Below are 23,391 nucleotides of genomic sequence, written 5' to 3' on the forward strand. Positions count from 1 at the left end.
CTTTTCGCCCGGCTCCCAGACTGCAACTCAATCATGCCCAATTAGTGGGTCCCCAAACACTCTCTCTTATTAGAGGACTCATAATCGACTCATTGTGTCCTGATTTGGCAAATAAATCACTCTGGAGGCTACTGACTCCCCCCCGTCACCTCCGCCATTTTTTTCTATCCCCACTACTTCCTCCACTCTGTCTTTCACTGCCCACTCCCCTTCTTTTCCTCTTCCAGGGGTTCAGTGACAACGTTTTCAGGCATGCTTTTCATTGGAGCTGACAGTTTCAGCAACGCCATACTCCTTTTTTTTTCCTCCCCAATCCCCCCGAAGAATGAAGAATAATTTAGCAGCTAAGGCTAGGCAGGCAGCATGCGGGTGTCCTTGTCCTACAAGGTTAAGAATCCATTCCATCTGAGCAAGAAAGGAGTGAATTAAAATAAATGATGGCCACATATTTATTGCAAGTTTGTAGATGAAGCAAAGTCAGCCCAGAGGACCATTGGGGCCCAGACTGCCACTGGCCCAGTGCAGCAGAGGGACCTCCCGAAATAACTGGTTAACAAAACTCAATGTGACATACTTATATTCCTGATAAATATTTTTTAGCAAATGTTTGTGTGTGTTGGACACATAAGGGCAAATACAGCCTAAAAATAATTAAAATAATGTATCAGAACAAAGGATGTAAAAAATTGAACAATAAAATTAGGCCAAAAAGCATTGAAACTTAAAGTCCTTCCATCCAGAGGTAACAAACCTGCCTAAAAAACTGACGTGGTTACATATCAGTAAAATGTTTCGGGTGTGTCCAATGAAAGGACAGTGCCTTGCATAAGTATTTACACCCCTTCGACCTTTTCACATTTGGTAATAGCTGCAAACTGTGATGTGTTTTAGTGGGATTTTATGTGCTGAATCAACACAAAGTAGCAAATAAAGTCAGGCCAAGTGAAGGATCCATGCTGTTTTTCAAGTTTGCTTGCAAAGAAAATCTATAAAGTGTGGCATGCATTTGTATTTAGTTCCACAATGTCCGCCTGTTACTTACTACTTTTCCAGAATGGTCAGATTCATAGTGCATAACAAATAATGATCTTGTCTCTTGACTATTCCCCCACCTGAGCTCTGCATCTCTGCAGCTTCTCCAGAGATACCATGAACCTCCTGCTGCTTCTCTGATTAATGCGCTCCTGGGCCAACTCTATATAACAATGTCACCAAGATAGTATTAAGCCATTCAAGTGGTGAGCAGGTCCTCAAGACAGAAATCTGGGAAGTAAAGTTTGTTTTCAGTGAACCTTCAGTCATAATTTGAGTCATTTCAGAAAAGCACAACGATAATCTGAGAACTGTAGGCTGAAGTAAGCTTTTTCACCTATACTGTCTCCTTCTCCTCTGCTCTAACAAGAGATAAGAGTTTGGCATTTGTGTTGGGTGGTCATTAGTCCGTGTTTACAGGCGAGAATGCCTGGCCAGCTGGCATGTGACGTTTGATGTGCTGTGCTCTACCACTGTGAGACCCCCGCGGCAGAGTCGGCGATGCCCAGCAACCCCTTTCCCCAGGCGGGCCATCGAGACCGTGTCGAGCCCTAAGCAGATGGAGCCTCCAGCAGCTCCTGTCTCTCATCTACAAACTAAGAAGAGGTGGAGCACACACTGGAGGTGGGCCTGGCCCGGGCTCCCATCACAGATGCCAGCAGAAGGCTGAGACCCCGACGAGGCCCTGCTGGGAGCGTACTGGGCCGGAACAGGTGCAGCCTCAGCCCCTGTATCCCCTCTGTCAGCACCTCGGCGGTGGAGCCCGCACCCTCTTCCTGTCCTGACTCCTTCTCATTCACACACTGGAGAGGTGTTGAGGGACTGCATCCAGCACCCCTCCCTCAACCCCACAACAAGCCCAGACACCAAAAAAATTACAAGCAGACACAGTTCAACAATAAGAGGGAGTAATAAAATGCTTCTTCCACCGCCTTCTGCCTTCCCTTCTCAAGGAACAAAATTACAAAGTACCAAGTTCACAGCAGACTTGACCCTCTGAGGGCAAACTACTGAGTTGTGTTGACTCAGGCGTTTTCCACTGCTGGCCATGATAAGCTTCTCAGCTGACCCCGCCACTGCCAGGGGGGGCAACACAACCACTTTCCCATCAGCCACTATTTTATCGCCAGCAGCTACAAGACAAAGAGGTTCTGGTGTGTACCTGGCTGCAAGCAGCATCCTGCGTGATGGAAAGAGTTTATGATCGAGGTTTCGCTAAAGCCCAACAGGCCACCTTGACCTGTCCCTGGACAGAGGACCTTGGTGGACACTTTCAAATGCACCCCCACCCCCTCAGCCCCCACAGGGACATGGTTACCCCAACCGCCTCTGAATTATTATCATAATTTCCCAGAGAGGCACTGCAAAGCCTCTGGAGTAGAGAGGCACCCATGTTTTACAGAATGTTGTGTGTTTTATTGCCTTTAAGTCACTCATAGGCCAGAAGAGAGCGCCCACAATGATAAGAAAACCAGTCATGTGAAAAATGAAGGACCTTGCCTACAAGACAGAGAGGTGAAGAAGGGAAATAATAAAATTCATGACAAATGTAGAGACTGGTTGTATTTCATGTTCAAACCCCCTCACCTTCCAACACAGCGCCACACTAAGAACATACGAAGGAAAAAGGGGAAAGTACGTTAATACTTATGGATTCACATCTCACTGTTAGTATTTGCTATTCTACCATGTATGCAGCCAGGTGTATTGAAAAATGTGGGTTATCCAGGAAAGTAAGCACCTTTTGTGGATCAACAAGTCCTGTCATGTCTCTGAACTTTGTGATGCTTCAACTGCTCTCCAAGTTTCTGCAGTGCACATGTATTGAGATATGTATTGAGATCAAAGGTGTGGAATTCATTGTGCTTTCCTGCATCAGATTGGTGTAAATAACTTATACTGCTGTGTCACTATCTCGTAGTATTTGTTTTTTGTTTCCAATTTAAGGATTAACGTATGGTGGGAAGATAAGCTATAATATCCAAAAAATAAGATAATGCGGTCAGTTTCATTTTCAATTTTATGCCTCTAACAGGCTAAAATGAGAATCTTCATCAGTGCAGACAGAGCACGTGATTACATGTAACAAGTAATATTGCAATGTTACAGCATGCATATTTAAGTATCAGTTGCCCACATTTTGGAACGGTGGAGTACATGTGAGGTATAAAAACCATGAGGGAGCTGCGATGCTCATCAGGCCACAAAACGGTAACCTACATTACCAAAATCTATTCATAAAACATCTGTGGCAAATTATATATACTACAGTGTTAAACATGTATGAAGGTAAAACTGAAGCATATTTACTTTCTGAAATCACCAAAATTATTTGCCTGGATTCTTCCATTTTGCATCTATGGTCTTATTTTGCTATATCTTATTATTCTGATGTTCTTTTGATATTCAACTTGTTTTGTGAAGTCAGAACAGGTAAGGACTGTCCAACCGTTTAAATTTCTATCTCTGAGTGAGCTTTAACAACTAATGCAGATAATAACTTGAATTAATTTAATGTGTTTTAGAACACTTTTAGTAAATGTAGAGGTTCTTTCAGTGGCACTGGAAAGTGAGCAAATTTGTTCGGTCAAAAATAATTTAGTCCTACTTATAATCTGCCTTTGCAATAATTAACCCTCTTATTTTATTTCTCATCTGTAATTTTGGTATCTTTTTTATATTAGTTTCTATGTTCAGGTAATATATTGCTCATGAACTGTCTTCCAAAGTAAATAATCATGGCTTTGGCATTGGCTCAAATACCTGCGACTGTCTTTTTTCCATAGTTGAGAAATAATGTAACAAAGATGCAACGTTTTTCCCCCATACTATGGCTTTTACTCTTTAGGTTTTTTGACAAAATGTCAGCCGTAAACCGCCCAAGGGCTTTCTAAGCTGCCATCGTTTTAGCCATTTCATGTCAAAGCCCACCTGGGGTAATCTGTAAAAAAAAAAAAAATGGAATTGGAGCGGTAGAATATTAACTAAGGAAGAGAAGAGGGAAAATAACTCAGATTACTCTTCATTGAGCCAAACTTTAGGCTTTCAGGGGAGAAAAAACACTTTTATTGTCTTTTTTGTGGAGTTAATTCCCCCTTCTCTGCCACAACCCCCCCTGTGGGGTGTTAAAGGTGCAGTATAACTAATGAGAAATAAAACATCTGTTTAATCTGAGCGTTTCAAAGGCAAATCCCCTTTTGATCAAAAAATAATATTGATCTGACTCCCTCAGTTGTGTGTCGAGGACTTCTCCTTTAAACTTGAACTTTTCGCTGCAAATCAATGCTGCAGCAGCTTTTTGAGGTTTGTTTCAAAGAGGTTCTTTTTAAATATGGCTGCATTTGCATGGATTAGGTCCATCATTAGAATTCAAATTGACCTTGCAAATGTTTGTGTTTTAACCTAATGAGTGTAATATGATTTTGTTCTGGCCTCATTGTCTGCTTTTTTTTTTTGTGTGGTCTTTTTCAGCCATGATTCATCTTCTTATGGGCTAGTTCGTGGCCAGGTCATTGACAGCGACCGCGTGGCAAACGCGTGGCCCCTGCTGAAATGAACAGGGCCAAATATTCCCTGAGCTTTAGCATGTCTGTCCTCACCCCTCACTCTGCATCTGAGAGGGCCCCAGCTATCTTGACATCTCCCCATTTTCTTTAATTACACCTCAGCATATTGCGTTTGGGCCATATGGAAGGGAGATATTGAGAAAAGATAAGATTTATAAACCTCCGTCAACACCACAACATATTAAATAGAGTTGGAGGCATATTATCTGTACTCTACGCTTCCAATTAGTGCAAAATATCCAAATACTTTAGGAAATGCCTGTCAAAGGAGCAGGAAAAAAATTACACAAATGAATTCTTCACTATACTTTTATTAACATTCCATGACTTGCCTGAGTTAACTTTCTTTTCCACCACCCAATATGATTTTGTACGGATCTAAAAGTTTTAGAGTTGAATTTCATAAACAAATACAGAAATGGCATAAAGAAACAGTCCCTTGCAACCATTTGTCAAGTCTTGCTACATATTCCTAGTAGGTCTGAACTTTGACTAGGCCATTCTAACTTGTGTGGTCAGAACAAAATTGGAATAAAATGGAAAATGTTGAGTAACTTATGTTTTTTTATTTCCAAATGATGGACTGAACAGGGCTGTAGACATTCAATAACCAAAATCTATTTTAGCCTTCTGCACAACTTTCTCTTTTTATTCACTGGTGTCCCCTAACAAACCTCTGAAGCCTTCATAGAATAAATGGATTTGTACTGAGATTAGATTACACACTGGATCTGATTCAATATTAAAATACAAAACCTAAAAAGATGTGAAAAAGCTCAAGGGATGTGAAAACATTTGCAAGACACTATATGATTAATTTCATTTGAAAAAATACAAAAATACAAATTCTTCACAAGTAATTTTTGGTCTAGTTTCTGGAACAAAAATTCTAATGCATTTAAAAAAAAAATAAAACTAACGCCCAAGCAATTTTGTAAGAAATAGGAGCTTGTTTTAAATCTATAATTCTTAATATTAATATAAAATATACTAATTCCACTGATAATATGGGAAAATGTCTTGTTATAAGTGAAATAATCTGCCAGTGGCACCAGCAGTTATTTTTTTCAAAATTAAGGACTTTACTTGAAACAAGCTGCTTTATCTTGCTGAAAAGTTACATATGTTAGTTTTGTCTTATTTCAAGAATATATTTGCACTAGAAATTTAACCAAAAATACTCGGGTTTTTACAGTGTAAACCCGACTAAGGCTCATTTAGTATCTCTTGATACATGCAGAACTGAATGAAATCTGACACTGCTTGTGTCAGAGTCACCACACCTCCATTTTAAAAAGGCACCTTCCACCACAAAGCTTCCTCAGAACACAACGGTCCTCCTCACTAGAAATGCTTATGTTGTTGCTGATGTGATTGAATCCACTGCATGCCGACAGTGAGAGGTCATTTTCTGCCTCGCTGCAGCATCAGGATGTACTGTAGACACTGAGAGACATGCGGAGAATAAAGGAAGAGAGGATAGCAGCAGGACGAGGCAGCAGAGAGGTCACTTTGAGAAATCTGGATGCAGGCACATGGCAAACAGCGTCTCTGGATCTCTTTCTCGCTCTAATCCTCTCTCTGATCCACCGACGCCTGGCCGAGTCATTTGAAGAGGGCCGCAACCCGTGATCGCCGGGCCCTAATCTGAGTCCTCGGCCCGTCCGCAGTCCATCTCAGACGGCACCGGCTGGCTGCCAGCAGAGGAGTGGTAGGCTTAGTCTTCTCCAGAGAGACAGCTAGAGGTTGTCTCTACATGGATGGGCACTTCGCAGCTCAGCGGGGGCAGGAGGAAGGGGCAACATAGCAGCTGCTCTGGGCATATGGGCAGAATTCATTAAGTCTGGCAAAACAAGCCAATTGTGGAGGAGGTTTATACAAAAAAAAAAAAAGAAAGATGCATTTGTCTGACAGAGGAGCATAGAAGAACTGAGTCCAGATATCGGGACCCACGGAAACATTCTGAGCACAAATGTCCCACGTGATAGTTTCATCCTAAGGCACCACAGTTGATGAAGTTGATTCAAGGCCCACCAGATGAAAAAAATCTGGATCTGTTTGTGATGGGCAGAAATTGAGCTGTTAGATGCGTACACTGTGTGTCCTTGAGGAATTTCCTAAGCCTTGCCGAATGTCAAGAGACGGATCTCTGCCTCAGAAATAAACCTAATCACAATCTGTAAATGTTACAGCTGTTTCCCTAATAGACCTGGCTGCACTTTGGAGGCCTGCATCTATATTCACACACATGAACCAAAGGCAAAACTGAATGCTGATATAGCACAGCTTGTTGGGATATACATCATTCCACATATTCTGTTGTGTTTGTTTTATAAAATCGCTTTAACTTCTTGAGATTCTTTCTTCTGTTTTTACTTCGTTTCTAAAGAACTTGCTCATCCCTGGGTTTAACTGGTCTAAGTGAACGATGAGGTGAAAAACTGGTTGTAATTGATTGTATTTGTTTTATTTTTCTAAATACAAAAATGAAAAAAAGCAAGAAGTTGAATAAAAAAATAAGGTTTCTTATTTTTATTAGCAACCAGAAACTTACAATGAAAAGCAACAAAACATGTTTTTTTATTTTTAGTCCACACATCATGAAAAAAGACTAATTTTCTCATCACTTTATAAAGTCGCAGCCATCTTGATTCAGATTTCCATCCATGCCTTTTAATTCAGTAAAAGTATAATGTATGCTAATCCACCAGGTGTCAATAGGAACTCTGCTCAATGCATTTGAGATAATAGTGAAGAAGGGGTTGCTCCTATCGAAGAGCTGCAAGATAAAGTCAATGGCAGAGTCAATAACAATAAGGTTGTAGGCTTTAATGAAGAATGTTAATTTGAACACAATCAACTGGATTTCAGCTTAACTGATTATCAACCTTGGACTTGTATGTAGATCCTGATAATGCTCAGTACACAGAGGACATTTTTATCTGAAACCACTTCTTTCAAATGATGGCCTTCGGGCCATTCAACTCAAAATAAATATAAAAACAAGAGACTCAACAAATCAAAAAACAGAAATTGGCCACAGAAAGAGAACTTTTGAAAAAGTTCTGCGATATCAAGAAATACTGTACATAAAGTTATAAAAATAAATTCTCACTAAAAAACTCGAGGTAAATTAAGTCACTGTCCCTCGTCTTCCGACTCCTGACTCTCTCCTTGATCCTGTTCCATCCTGAGCTCTGAAGACACCTCTGCAAACAGATGATCCCAGTTCCAGATCACATACTCCTTCCAGGGTAAAGTCGACGAGAATAGAGGGGGGAAGAAGATTCAGAGAGCAGGACAAGTCAAGAAATAGAGTGGAGGGAGCGGGAGGAGCAAAGTATGGCGAAAGGGAAAGGAGAGCGCAGCATATTAATGTACACATCATAAATCTTGATTACCTGGGAAACAAGAGTGGCAACCTCCCCAGGCGCTCTACTAACAGCTGGACAGGCCTTCAGTGGGAGCTCATGGGCTATATTTACTAAAATCTCACTCACCTCTTTGAACTCTTGCTCTGGTGCTAAAACCTTGGAGAGCAGCTTCAAGTCGATCTCTCCATCCTGAAAAGAAATTGCAGTAAAATCCCCTTAGCTTGCACAAACTGGGGTGATACAACAATGAGAAGACCACCTTGAAGAGAAGGGTAAATGGGATAAAGATACATAAAAATAAACGTCCTTGACTTACTAAGGTTTGGAACGTAGAGAAATGTTTCAGATCATTGTCCAAATCACGGTAGGTCATCACTCGATTCACCTGGATCCTGAGAAAGCCACAGAGAAAAATATGTTTTTTGAAATGTGTATTTTGCACGTTTTTATACTTTCAATTGGATCTCTTCTGGTTCTAAAAACATTCCAAGTGGTTAAAAAAAAACACCCAGCCATTTTTTGGGCAAAATTCAATGTTTTTTGGTGTCTGGAAAATGAGCTGTTTCAAAAACCTCCCCATTGTTAATGACACCATTTCATAGCAACTCCAGCAGAGCTGAAGTACATTTAGTCAGCTGGTTTTACAACTGTATATGCTGTACAATGGCTGCTGAAAAAGTATTTGTTGCTGACTTATCATTAAAAAACACCTTGCTGCATTCTTGCTGGCTTTGCATAAGGCCCTATTAGTGCTTTTCAAAGTGGCACAGTTGTATAAATGTATACATTTTCACATACAAGTGTAAACACTGTCTAGGGGAGCCTGGCCAGCAGCAGGTTATATAGATTTAAAAGGACTGGAGGCCGAAAATCAGCTCATTCTAAAAGAAGTTCAAGACAGGCAAAACTGACCAGTTAAAAATCGCATCATCAAAGAATGATTTTTGCACAAAAAAAGAGTAAGGAATATGTTTTGTATAGTCCTTAGATGTACCCTAACTTGTTCAAGGAAGCATAATAGGTCACCTTTAAGGTTTTTATGTCACACTCAGAAGTCTGAGAAGTGTCTTTAGATAAGTTTAAAGTTTGTGGACAATCAGGCTCTACATCTTCAAGCAGTGACCACAGAGAGCAGGAGACACTTGCCAAGTGTTAAACGCCTCAAATTGAAACCCAGCTGCTTATCTGCGGGTTGGAATTAAGTAGGGGGGCTCTCAAAGTGGCCGGGGCCTAGCAGTGCATGCCAGTCCTACTTACTGCACATTACACGCTACATTGCCCCTGCAATGAGTTCAATGTGGATATTATCTTGCACAGAGTGCAAGCCCCAGCCTAATAACCTCCACCACTGTCACAGCCCTGCTACATAGTCGACACATGTCGATGTGTCTCTCTCTACCCTTTAAATCAGAGTCTGGGTGGTGAGAACAGAGATGCATAAATCTCATCAAACTATTATTCCCTTATTTCAGGAACGTAAAAGTCGGCCCGCCACAATAAGGTGAACAGAAAACAGGTAACTTCAAAGAGACCAGATCCAGTGTCCTATTTATAGTCAGAGATTGATTCGTTTTTCCAGAGGAAACAGGTTAGAAAAAAAAATATGTGATCGTTCAGTCTCACTGTTTTTGGAAAATTATTTGATTTTCTCAACAATTTTTTTATCATAACAGATTCAGCAGTGTGTAAAGGGTCACTTTTTTGGCTTGTTTTTTTATACACCTAGACAAACTTAGATCAAGTTCAAATATCTGTGTTGATTAGTACAGATACATTCAAACCTCATAATGAACAATGACACTTTCACTGCACCAAAAATCAAGAACCTGGAGTCTCAGGGTTTAAAAAGGAAGCTGGCACATTTTTTATTTGTATTTCTGAATGTGTGTGTTCATATTTAACTCAATGGGACAAAAACTAAAACTGTAATCAAGAAAATCAAACATAAAGTTTATCCTCCATATATAAACCAATGGAAAAAAGACTTATTTCTCAAAAATTCTGAACTTTGTCTTTTATATAATAGTATACGATTGATTTTAATGTGTTCAAACATACAGACTGTTTCGGGCTGAAAACACCATTACAAAACTATGTTACAAATCATCTTAATATACAGAGAATGTGTAAAATATATTTAGTAACATCTGGTGGCCAGGTTTGGATAGAGCTAAATACCATGTAGTTCCAACATATTTACCCTGTTCTGAAAAATACTACTTGTATTAAAAATGTATCTTTCATCAAAACTTGGTTTAAAAACTATGCATCTGACGTTAAAGATTAAAATAATTTTTGTACCTTGGTGGAGAAGCAACTTGCATTGTCAGATCTTCTTCCTGCACCTCCTCTAGGTCTGGTATCACTGGAATATCTGGAAACACAAAACAGAAAGCACAAACAGAGAGGTGCTAAACTTTCAAAAAGTCTGTGATTAACCAGCAAAAATAAAAGTAGTTATCTAAAGACAGCATTTCCCCTGTGTATGCCTGTCAGAGGTGTGTGTTTGTGAGATTTCTCTCGTCTTTTTGCCGCCTGCACCCTCGTAAGAGCCGCCCTGTCATCGCCATGCGGCCATGAATATTCAAAAGGCGAGACGGCAGCTCATCCCGCTGTGATTAGGGCCGCTGGGCAGGGGCTCCCCTTAGCATTTGGGCCCTGTCAGCGCCACCCGCCCCCAGGACCTGTGGTGGCCGGCGGGCCGACCTCCATGTCCACTCTGCCACTCCGACTGGGGCCGCGTCCAGCCATTTGCAGAAGTATCTGCTTGTGGGCCCATCTGTGTGGGGTCGGAAGTCACAGCGAGGCCTGGCAGGGGCCGCAGTGCCAGGAGCCGCCAGCCCGCTGGTCGAACAGTGGGAACCCGCTTTAATTGGCTGAACGCAACAGGACAGAGGATGGCTTCACTCCCAAGAAGGACAGGGCAAACTTCCCCAGCTTTGCTCCGACTGACAAGTGAAGGTACCAAAATAATCACAGATAAAGAATGGAGAGAGAATGGGAAGATATATCGGAATTTGATTGTGATAAATATAGAGAAAAAATGTCAGTACTGAACTTTAAGCATGAAGCCCCTTAAAGTGACTCTTTGTTGAAGCATCTTTTGATCGATTCAGGATTCCGTTTTTTTCGTACCTTGCAGAAGTTCACCTAAATAATGGACTGTGTCAACATCTCTTGCCCGCTGTTCTCTTTACAGATTTTCTGTCAGATTCACTTCCGAACATTGGAAACTCGAATTTCCTTCAACGAATTTCCTTCAACCAAAGCCGTCCTATTGTTGCCTTTGATGCTTGAACTTAGAATGACATGTAAAATAAAATCCATCTTCATATTAATCTAGCAGATGCCTGAAGGCTTTGGTTTGGTTGGATCGGTGATCGCCCAGAAAACTGCAATTAGTGAATCCTTAGTCATAATGTTTTGATTGGGAGTTTCACTGTGGCAAAAAAATATGTTTCATTGGGCAGGTGCCTCAGATAATTAGTCTGAAGAAGCCTGTGGACAAGACCAAAAATGCAAACATGTCCCCTCATCTAAATCACATTTTCCACATGAACCCAAATTTTCAAAACCCAGTGAAACTATTTACCAGATATACAGTGGTGTATTTACAGGGACTTGGAAAAAATAGACATCTGGATGCAAGAAAGAGAAGAACTGAGTGCCAGAAAAGAGAAACAGAGCTGGAGTGCATGAAGAGGCTTGTCAGTAATCTCTAACCACAGTGCTGTATCCTGAGGGGAAAGTCGATATGGGAGCTAAATAGAGGTGAGGAGATGGAAGTCTGAATCTGATGTGAGGAAATATCTTGGCATCTATGTCACCATTTCTTCAAAATAACCCCTGAAAACAAACTTGGCTACAGAAAAAAAAAAAAAATCATTGATCTTTGGTGGAGCAAAAGGAAAATGTTTCATTCCCAGCTGAATGAGGAATTCTGGCAACACATAATTCAAAACAACCAATCAAGTTTCACTGGAAATCAAGTCCCCCTCCTGCAGCTGATAACTTACTTCCTCTCCTTTTTTTTTAATTAAACCAAATTAAAAATGCCACACTCGTTTAGCCGCTGACAAGATTCATCTGTGTTTCTGATATCCAAATAAATGCAGGCACGGCTATTTCATATTCATGAGGCCCGGTGACACTTTGTCCTCTCATTTACAAAGCACAGCGTTCAGCAGAATCCGTCCCCCCTGGACTCCCAATCAAATTTAATGGTCTTAGTGCAATGACATCAAAAAGCTTCGCCGTCCGGCTCTGCAAACAGCTTCGTGGGTGCATATCTGTGCACACACTCCCTTTCAAATTTCCACTGGTAATGCACCATTAACACACACCATGAAGAGTTCAGTGTTAATAATAGAGGCATATGCTGTCTATATGCAAAGTCTGTTATTGAGAGGGAAAAAAGGAAAAACAACTGTTTTAAATTGGTTTTAAATTCATCGTATGACTGGAGGTCAAGCAGTCGATGTTTTCTACCTACTCCATCAGGACGATAACTACACCTTACTGCGCTCAGCTGGACGTGCGTCAGGGTGGCTTTTGTCTACCTTATTAATCAGCTACATGCTGTCTCCTCACTGAAGCATGTAAATATCAAAAAGCGGATAATAGGTGTAGCTGTAGCTCATGCATGCCAGTGAGCGGCTTTAGACGGGAGGACGTCTCCCCACATCACACGGGCTCCAGTAGCCGACTCAGGGGTCCCGTCACATGATCACCTAGGCACAACTCCTTTTGAAAGCACCTTAGAGCAAATATTCAACACATCAGAGAGTGAGAGCGAGAGACAAAACAGAAGAGTGTGTTTGCGATACTGGAGCTATTTTAAGTGACCAGCTGGAAGCGGCGGGGGCAGCTGGGAGCAGTTGGCTGGCCAAGCCTTCTCTCTGTGAGTCTCTCTCTGCGCTTGTAGCCAGTGGACATAAGGGATAAAGGTGTGGGACATAATCAAGATTGCAGGGGCTATCTCAGTAACCCTCAGCACTGTAATTTCCAAGGCCCCTGCCTCCAGCTTTGTATTAAGAGGTCTCCCTCCACACAGTAATAATCTTTCCAGAGGCTTTAACAAACCATTATTTTCAACATCCAACTGGCCATTTGTACCTGTATTGACAATATTGGAAGTAAAGCATTAGAAATCACTTAGACTCTAATGGCTACTTTTTAATGAGCACCAGAAAATAAAATCCTGTGTAACAAAACAGAACAGCAGCAAGCTACAATAGTTTTAGGCATTAGTAATATTCACAAATTTATGAAACTTCCAAATCCAAAACATGGATAGTTCTCATTTCTCACCTTTCATTAGGGTGCACTGGTTTAAGTTTTCATGTTTATATAATAGTTTTATACTTATGCTATATTTTTAGTATTGTTTATATGTTGTGTTGTTTTTCATTTTTTGTAACTGTGGATTTAAAGTCTAATGATACTTCAGCTATTTTATTAGTATTTTAGTCAGGTAATGTATTAGTGTTCATTATCTTATTTGTCTTCTCATTTGTTTCAAGGTTATTTGCTAATATTTTATTAAAGCAGTTCGCTTTTTGTATTCTGTTACTGTTTATAGCTTATGTGATTGTAATTCCACCATTTATAGTGTTATATTAACTTCTGTTGTTTCTTTTTGATATTTTGAAGTGTGTCTGTTTGTCTGTTTTTAACATGTATATTATACTGTGTTATACATATTTAGAAGAAAAATGTTTTAAGAACATCTAAAGAGTTGACAAATATAGATTGGTTGATTTTTATTGTCATAAATAAAACTGTAACAATTTTTTAACATAATTCAATACAGTTAAAAATCCCCTAGGTATCTCTGCACTATATTTTATATACACACGCAATAAATTAATTATTTTAATATCTAAAAATTTACAGAAAATTTTAATTTGTGAAAATTAAGACTAAAAATATTTGGATTACACACACATACTTCTTTATTAGTTTATGAAGTGAGCACTGCATACTAACCTGTTTTTACTGAGGCTATTTGACCTTACATGTAAAGCTGCTTTGCACAGCAAAAACAGAATGATCTTCTGCAGCCTTTCTTCAAAATTTTGCCCTCTCAGTCTTAACTTGTTTGTAGAGAGCACAAAGGTCACAGACAAAAAGTGATACCAAAACATTTGTATTCAGCTGCATGGGTCTGGTACTCTGTGTGGATGTGTGTTTGTGTTCAACTGTGGTTGCATCGTCTCAGTCCAACTTTTGAGCCGCTTGATTGGTGCAGTTCTGGTGAAAATTCACATAACTTTCTTGACTATATAGAAATTCTTTTCATTAAGAAAAATAATAACATATTGTTATTAAATTTTGTAACATAGTGTTCCTCAGATTTTAGTTGTATTCAAAACTCCTGCTTCAATAAAACAAACTGTAGCACAAATTCTTTCAATTTGGAAACCAGAATTAGTCAAAAACTAAACGAGCAGATGAATTTTCTGGGACATCGAAAATAAGCTCCAGTCAGGAAAAGTCCCCACCCTACCAAAGGAAGTTCAATTAACAGAACCTAATTTAAGATGCAAATATTTTTCTTTTTATGTATACAACAATTAACAGGGGTGCTAAGCAGTCACAAACTTCATTTATACTTCAGGCTGGCTCTGATTGCTACTGCTGCAATAATATTATAATTTAAACAGCTCAACAAGACTTCTAATAACATTGGTTTAAAAGAGCGTTTAATATCTGTCAAAGGTCAAAGCTGTTAATTACTCTGACCAGCGTGAACTGAAAACTTGTTATATTTGTTCACTCACTTGGTGGTCAAAAACAGACTTTTACTATTTGAGTTCCAGCAGCAACCAGGAAGAAATATGGCAGGACTGTCAGAGAAAAGTGATGATCTGACTTGCTGCTTATCTGCTCTACTTTTAGAGGACAAATGTGCAGGAGACAGTGGAGCGCTCCTCTTTGCCAGTGAGGAGACACAAAGAATGCGGACGGCAAGGGTGCTCTTACCTCCTCCATCATCTGATCCCTGGGGGGTTTGTGGTCGCAGGCGATGGCTGTGGAATCAGGAAGTAAGATGAGAATTAACTATTGAATATGTTCTAATCCAAGCCTGATGGTGAGAACATCACAAGGGAAGAGCAAGTTGGTTCTTAGTTTTCCTAATGCGCCTGTTTTTTGCTCTTTCTCCACCTTAGGTGGAGCACATCAGTTCTTGATTTCTGTACTTGAAGAAAGTAAAAAACCCATCTGGAAGCAATGTCCAAGTAAGCACTGATGGGACAAATGTGACAAAACCACATCATAAGAGATATTCTTCAGGGAAACACTATCAGTTTCACATGAAGTTTTATTTCGCTGCCGCCAACAAGGCACCAAGCACCAGCTGGGATGATGAGTAAAAGATGCATGGCTGTGAACTCCCCTCTATTCTAAGACACAGCATGGTTGTGAAACTAGAACTACAGGAAGACAGCAATAAATGTTACAGCAAATCCGTCATCCTGCTTTTATAATCACTTAGAGTGATTGTTTTTTTGGAGAACGAGTATTACTTGCAACATTCAGAATGTGCACCATGATATGGAAGACACACAAAAGTATTTAACATGAACCTTTTTCACAACAATACACTTTACTAAAACAACCATCAAATTTAATAAGGAACTTCAAGAGTCTGAGTTAACTTACTCCTCCAGGTCCTCAGCAGCTCGTCTTCTTGAAGACCTGTGAATGAACAGAGGGCACGACTTTTATGCACAGAAAACAAGAACTTTAATCTGGGTGTGTTTGAGACATACTTGATAGAAGATGAAAGTATGTCACTGAATTGGAACCTGTTTATATGACTGAGGTGGTTCAGAGTGTAGAACAGCTTCCTCGTGTCAAATGTTGATGTTCCCTGGGTAAAGTTAAAATCTGTGTTTCATTGTCTGACTGTTTCTGTTTTTGTGAGTAATATTAAGCAAATAAGGCTCCGGTGTAAAGAATTTGAATTCAGTCTAACCAGGAAAGTGTTACATAAATTCAACCCTTTATCCTTTGTTCTGTACAGGACTGATTTGATTAAAGATTGCTGGATATGAATTGGACCAATTTGTCTTCAAAAGACCCTTGAAAAGATTTATGAAGTTGTGCATTGATATCACATTGACAAATTGAAATGAATTCAAAATGAATTATCTTTATCTGCAAGTCATATTATGACCAGATGATGTCTTCTCTAAATTTGCTTCCACTATGGCAAGCCATTTTAACATACAGTATATTCGATTTTACTGCCTTTACATTCCAGATATCTCAAATTGTTTTATGACTAGACGTTTTAGCGATCTAAGATATCTTTAATTGTATTCTGACTAGTCGAAATGACATCAGATTTAGCATGGAGTTGTATGGAAACTTCAATTAAATTATTCTTACGAGTCAGAATGTAAATGCAGATATCTTAAATTACCATTCCAGATAGTCAAAATGTAGTTTTGTCTATTCAAAATGCATTCCTACATATCAAGAATGTAACTACAGATAGTCAGAAGAAACCGGACATATGTTGAAACGGCTTGGCATACTTCCACTGCTTTCCAAGTCTTGTGACCTTCTTGATCGTGTAACTTTTCTTTAAACTAAAAAATAATTGAGGGTTTCTGCAAGTTTCAGTTAAGTACATTTAAGACTTATTGAAATTATTTAAGATTCTCATAATTTAAGTTTGGGACTTAAATGATTCACAAAAAAAGAAAAATAATAGCTTACTAATTTCACTAATAACATAGGAAGAATCATTTAATTTAACTAAAGAAAAGTGCAAGAAATCAATTTCAAGAACAGAAATCTTTCAAGTGTTTGCAGAAAAGGTTGACTGTAGTTTGTCACAGCATAAAATCATGCCAGAAATTCTTCACAAAAATTATGACATTTCATAAGGCAATAAAATAAATAAAAATAAAACAATGGAATAGGTGAAGAATATATTGACACACAAATTTAAAACATAGTGTAATTTCATCTTTATTTGCAACATGTCTACTCATCAGACACAACATGTTATAGTTTTGACAATCAGCTCAATTTGAAACAAAACTCCATTTTGTCACTATTTCTAACATACCCATTTTTGTAAGACAACCAGTAATCATTGCAGCCTAATATGAAGCTATGAAATCTTGCTTTTGGAGTTTTTAAGAGGTAAAAAAAAAAACTCTTTTTCATTTTGGTAGTTCTCCTGAACAGAATAATCACACACACAAAAAATCTTAACAATAAATGGAAAGGATCAGAAACCTGATGATCAATTCAGGCTTGTGAATTTATTCACCCCTGCCTTTTCCATTTTTTAGATGAAACGCCAACAACATTAAATGGACAAAAGTCCAACCAGGCAAAGCGGAGATGAGCTGATACCTGGCTGCCCTTGGACTGTGTCCTGTCTGGAGGGGGGGCAGGAGGGTGGCGACACTTAAGACACATTACAGGCTGCTTGATTAAGACTCATGTAAGGCAAAGCGATAGACATGGTAAAACTGTCTGGAAAAAGTTGTTAGGGATAAAATATATTGTGACAACCTGGTTTCAAAGGTTCATCAATAAACTGACAGATCATTTAGTGTCAATTAGAAGTGATAGATCGACAAATCCTGGGATTTCTGTGCTGGGATTAGTGGGAGGAGGGCAGTGGTGATTGAGCATGAGGGGTGACATTGAAAGGAAAAGTCCTTGCCGGTTCCAGGGGGGACCATTACTTACTTTGTTTCAGAAAGGATCAATGCACATGCAAGCCCCTTTTACACCTCCTGTATTTGAATCACTTTGAGACCAAGAATCAAGAGGGGTTACGCAAAAGTGGAGTTGTATACACTGACCTTCGATGTGTGAAAGGAAAGACCTATTGAGCTTGCCTTTTTTCCTACTTGCACTAATGATGCAGTAAACTATGCAAATAAACAAAAGTGACTGCCTCTTCACTTCATCCCACATTCTTTCATCTCCACCGAGACTAAAGTAAAGGAATGCAGCAGCAGGAGAAAGGACAAACTGTTCACTCATGAGCAGCATTAACAGTAGCAGATCAAACCTTCCAGCAAACACCAACCATCTGTTTCAAACATTTTTATGAATTTTCTATGTTGTGCTCTCTGTGTAAAGAGCAGAATACAGTGGTAAGGGGTGATGAAGTGGCTTGAACCCCTGTGATGAAGTGGCTAGCTGACTAACAGTGCCCTCCTGTGGCTGATGCATTAACCATGTCAATTACCGCCTTGCTCACAGATGAAGACGAATGGAGAGTTGGCTGCTTAGACAGGCTCCCTCTAACCTTGTTGATTCACAGCCTGAGAGCCAAATATACACTGATAAATAAGCTCATTCAGCAGCATGAGAGTTCATTAATAACGCATAACACAAGCCTGCGGGCTTCACTTCAGCATTGCCACTAGAGTGGGGGGAAAGGGTGACGATACATACTTGGCAGAACCAGATCCAGAGCTTTCCTCTGCCCAGCCACCCTGCCGCCGCGCCGGTTTAGAAGGGGGGCCCTGCAGAAAGAAAACACCTTAATGGCCAAAAGATTTAATGGATTTCTATTTACTCACATACAGGATAGATAAACCAAATTTGGAAAATAGACTATCATTTTTACCGTATGAGTTTTTTAGTCAACGCAATATGTGTCGGTACTAGTTTAAAGAAGCAACGTTATGTGCTTAAGCTTTGTAAAAAATAAAAAAAAAAACAATTAGAGACAAAGAACCGCCTGTGAGGTTTATAGTTGTACAGTGCTGTGCAAAAAACATGTAAACCTCTTAAACTTTTCCACGCCTTAGAAAATGGTTTTCAAGATCTTGAAAAACAAATTCAGAAAAGTGACATTGAATCTGCTACCAAGTCCCTTCAGAACAGATTCCAAATGTGTGTAATTTTACTGTAGTTTACATCCAGCTGTTCTGTGAAGGTCACAGAGATTTACTAGAGAAAATTAGAAAACAAACAGCCACATAAAAACCACAAAGACTTCACCAGAAAGATTAGGAAAATGTGGAAAAGTTTAAAGCAGGTTTAGGTTAGAAAATGTCAAGGTTTGAAGCACAGAGCAGCCCATCATCTGAAACAGGAAGAGTGTGTTAGAAGTGAAAAACGACTTGCGTTTTAGATATTTAGCTGAGAATGTTTTAGACTTGTAGCTCAAGTTCCACAAAGTTTGACTCGGAAAGCCTGAAACATATGCATGCCACACTTTTCAGATAGAATTTTGCTTGTAAAAAATACCTTTTAGCACTTCACAAATATGCACCATATTGTGTTAGTTTACTATATAAAATCTTAAAACACAGTGAGGTCTGTGGCTTATGAAGTGATAAACATAAAGAAATCTAAATATCCTGGCACAGACCATTTCAACCAAAGTTACTTTCTTATCATCTTCTGAAATGCTTAAAAAAACCTCCTACTCATATTAGAACACATCAGTGTTTGCAGGAAAGATTCACCTCTATAAGTTAAGTAGTTGTCATGCTGAATTGTACATATGAAGCACAGTATGGGAACTACGTCGAGCCCAAAAATGGACTCAGACAAGAGCGAAAAAGCAGCTCTCTTTGTTTGTTTGAGTAATAAACCGCGAACGCATCATGATCATTAAATTTAGACCCTGAGAACAAGTCGTGAATGAATTAATTCCTTTAAAGCATACATGGGTGGGCACCAGCAAATTTAGTTAGAAGAAACAACATTTCTCATTACTATATTGGGTCTGTAGAGGACAAAGTGTTTTTGGCAAATTTGCTTCTTTTATGATAATAGAGGAAATAATAATTTAAAGCTGGTTCTTTTGCAAAGCCATTTATAAATCTGAATGTCACCATTAACCAGGGCAGAGGAAGGGGAATCCACTCTATTCTACTGTATATTACCATTAAACCAGGGAACCGAGGCTAAATGAGCCACCTCAACTTTGTATAATTAGTAACTGTCTCTTTAAAAGGAACCGATATTATTAAAAGGCTTTCTAGCCCTCAGAATGTCTTCCAAGTGATGAGAAATCCCTTTGTTGTTTGTTATTTGATGCGTCTGACAATGAGTCATTTTCACGAGGGACTAAATAATAAGATCACGTTTCCTTGCAAGGAATAAATTCTTCTGGCATTTCACTCAACAAAAATGAAGAGGCTATAAGTGTCCTGTGAAACAAAACAAATTTGTGACTGCAATTCCTCATGACCAAATATGAACCTCACAGTTGCAGTGAAGCACTGAGGCCTGTAAGGACAATTACCTCAGCCTTTGGGGTTTCTAATTTAGGATTCTCTGGAGGTCTCTGGGTCAAGGAGCTTGTGTTGCACAAACCTTCAGAGCACAAAAAAGCATCTGATTCTTTGATGTAAGGGATGCCAGGAATGCAACCAATCAGAGGACAGGGTTGATAAACAGTCCCTGTAAAGAAGAAAAATAGCTACAACCGTACAGAAAAATGTGATGTGTGCATACCAGGTCATGGAGGGCGCGAGAGTATCAGCTCATACATTAGGGAAGTTGGCCTAATTTGGGAGACTAGCCCAAAGCAAGAACATTGCTGTGGTTTTTTTTCACTTCGGGAATGTTGGAGGGGTTTGCAATTTGCCAGAGCAGATGTTGCTCATTCCAAAAATGCCAGTATTAGCAGAAGGGATTTTTAATAATCTTTCAAGAGCCATATTTCATCATTTAAAGACATATCCTTTGTTTTATACAGCCCTCTTTATTTTGACACCTCTGAATAAAACTCAGACTAGACCTTCTGGAGCAGTTAGAGGAAAGTTAGTTACTATAGGAAATAATTAGAACCAGGTAATTTATTCACTCATTATACGGAAGAGGTGTTTTACTAGATGAAACTAATACTAACTTTTTTATCCTATGTCCAAATTACTATGTGTAGCAGAAAATTAACACTAAAGATCACAATGAGGACACCAGAGCCACTGTGTAGCATGGTGAGACTGAGGTTTAGGTTCATCTTCTAGCAGTACAATTACCTTAAAGGTTATGGATTTTGCTAAGAGGAAAGGGTGAAATAGTCAGTAGACGTCCAAAGCTGAGAGTGATATACCTCCAAAGGACATGGAGATGTAAGTGCATGGTTATATAAAGGTACTTACTTTTGGGGACTGGATACAAAGAAAATGTAATGTATGAAACACATTTCAGATTTTTATTTGGAAAAGTTTTTTTTTAACCAAATAACTTCCTTCTGCTTCACATTTTTGTGTTACTGTTGGTCCATAAGACAAAAATATTAATAAAATACAAAAAATTGTGGTTATGATGTGAGAAATGAGAAAAAGTACTGAGCTATACAGAATCAAAGAGTCTATTCACAAAGATAATAGAGGCACTTCTTCTAAATTACAAGGACTACATATGCACAAATTTTAACACTTAAATGTCAAAGATTCAACACACTGAGACATAAAAGGAAATAATTAGGAAAATAGCATTTTCAAAATGTAAAACACATTTTTTTATTTAAAACTTGTTGGAAGAAATAAAATATTAAGCAAACTTTCTCATAAAATGCATAAATATGCACAACATTAAAACTCCTATAGTTTACTGACTGCATGTGTTGTTCTCTAAGAAGCAGCAACTATGTTGCAGGTAGAAGGTAGTAAACAAAGAGGAAGCAAACAAGTGAAGAAAAAAAGTTAACTAGTTGGACCATCTGCAGCAGAAGCAATGCAAAAAACATTACCCACCTCTTTATCATCATCCTGCAATTTATGCATGTGACAAAATCAAAGTAAAAATTATGAACTTGTACTGTAAAGAGAAATATTAACGTTCATGTAGATATCTAAAGGTCACTCACATCTCCTATTGAAGCAGTAGAGGATGATTTCCTTGCCAGCCGAGAATCTTCAAATGACTGATCAGCTGGTAAACGAGCTCTTCGGCCAGATTTGGCAGTCTGGGAAATGTAAGTTATATCTTTTTAAATATAGGATGTTTAATCTCTTTCAAAGCCAGTTGAAAACGTTAAGCATCATATTTAGACAATAGCATAATTCAGCAATAGCTTAATACAGTACAAAACACAGAACTTGCACAGAACCATAAAATGAATGCAAACAATTTTGAAAAGTTGGTGTAAAACCCTGGAAAACACGAGTGATGTTAAAGAAAACATTTGAACATGGCACAAATAATGAAGAGGAAAAAAAGACTTTAAAAATGAAAGTTGCTGATATGTTTGCTATATGAAAGGCAGTCAAACTATGTGTGAGAAGAACAATTTAGAGCAGTTCCATAGAAAATCATCTTTAAAATATCAAAACATTCTAGAGTTTTGAGTCTGGTCTGTCATATCAATTAAGATCTAAAATATACACAAAGTTAGGGAACATGACTAGACTGTGACTAAATGGGCTGATCAAGTGAAAACTCTAGAGAATTCATAGAAGTTTGTCAAAATAGTAAGATCCTAAAACAATGCTAAAAGAATCAATTCCATTATGAACTATGTTCTGGATTAGATCCCTCTTTTGGCAGATTATACCCGAACCTACATATCATTTTTATGCATGGACTGTTGTGTTCCAGTTCCCACTTCCTGTTTAACAATGCGGTTATTTCTCAGAGGTCAGATTTTAATGAAGCAAAAATATGAACCACCTTCAAACCACTGAAAAAAACTTCGGCACATGGAGATACTAGGGAAATACACGGAAAAGCCAAACTATAATGTTAAGAAAAAGCAGCAATGGCTAACCTCAAAGCTAACGGTAGCGAGACGATGTATGACAAACTTGTCTGAAGTTTTTGTTCAAAACAGTTGGAAGCTAAGCTGTCTTTAAACGAAGCTAGCTATCTGTTGTACTAAAAACACAGTAAGGGCTAGCTAAAAGGCTAGCCGGAACCCCTCATTGATGCCGTAAAAATCCTATCTTCAAACTGCGTTAAAAAAAAAAAACTAGAGAAATTTTACTAGTTTTATCTTAAGAGCTGCTTAAGATCCGGACAATACGCTTACATTCTTTGTCACTCCACCATCTTCCAGCTGAAAGTTATCGTCCATTTCTCTCCTCATAGCTACAGCGCTTCTGTTTTCGCTTCTTCCGTAAACATAGGCGTTACGTAGCAACGGTCACCATCGTAACGCTTGCCCTCGTTCAGCCAGAAGTATAAAATTAACACGAATAATTATATTTTTTACTTTGTTTCTTGCGTGAGAATTTATTTAGACAAACACTTCATGACTTCTGCTAATAGTTAAAATAAAAAAGGTATTTTTTTTCTTCCTCGTGTCAAATTAGACATGCAGTTTCTCAGCCTGTCCGCCAGATGTCAGCGTCGCCCACGTTTTTGGCGTATGGATCAAGTAAACGGTAGCACTATGCAGCGTGTTCCCTTTTTCTGCACCAATCTAAAACACACCCTGGATGTTGTCACTGAAGTTATTTTCCAATAAATAA

General features: G+C 38.9%; 1 protein-coding gene across 5 annotated transcripts; it reads right to left on the reverse strand.

Moving 5' to 3' along the window:
* Window positions 1-7,115: 7,115 nt before the first annotated feature.
* On the reverse strand, window positions 7,116-23,032 carry LOC129365098 (intraflagellar transport protein 43 homolog A). 5 transcript variants are annotated; one of them, XR_008606499.1, is made up of 10 exons: window positions 22,950-23,032; window positions 21,789-21,887; window positions 18,410-18,480; window positions 15,638-15,673; window positions 14,957-15,003; window positions 10,274-10,346; window positions 8,289-8,364; window positions 8,099-8,161; window positions 7,476-7,807; window positions 7,116-7,377 (listed from the first exon to the last, which is right to left on the reverse strand). XR_008606499.1 is itself a non-coding variant. In XM_055038022.1 (10 exons), exons 1-10 carry the CDS (start codon window positions 23,004-23,006, stop codon window positions 7,367-7,369), a joined length of 627 nt encoding a protein of 208 aa, XP_054893997.1. In that variant the 5' UTR covers window positions 23,007-23,032; the 3' UTR covers window positions 7,116-7,366. The 5 variants fall into 5 exon arrangements, 4 of the variants coding, with proteins under 4 accessions (XP_054893997.1, XP_054893996.1, XP_054893994.1 ...); XM_055038022.1 differs by having other exon boundaries at window positions 7,714-7,807; XM_055038021.1 differs by having other exon boundaries at window positions 7,714-7,844.
* Between the last annotated feature and the right edge of the window lie 359 nt (window positions 23,033-23,391).

This window comes from Poeciliopsis prolifica, unplaced genomic scaffold (assembly GCF_027474105.1).
Source record: "Poeciliopsis prolifica strain line A6 unplaced genomic scaffold, Auburn_PproV2 SCAFFOLD013, whole genome shotgun sequence".
Classification (NCBI taxonomy): Eukaryota; Metazoa; Chordata; class Actinopteri; order Cyprinodontiformes; family Poeciliidae; genus Poeciliopsis; species Poeciliopsis prolifica.

Coding starts and splice junctions, on each gene's coding strand:
- LOC129365098 (XM_055038019.1), bottom strand. CDS start 23,006: ATGAGGAGAGAAATGGACGATAACTTTCAGCTGGAAGATGGTGGAGTG. Junction 18,481..21,788: donor CTACTGCTTCAATAGGAGAT/GTGAGTGACCTT, acceptor TTCTTTCTGCAG/GGCCCCCCTTCTAAACCGGC. Junction 10,347..14,956: donor GGGATCAGATGATGGAGGAG/GTAAGAGCACCC, acceptor TTGTGTTTCCAG/ATATTCCAGTGATACCAGAC.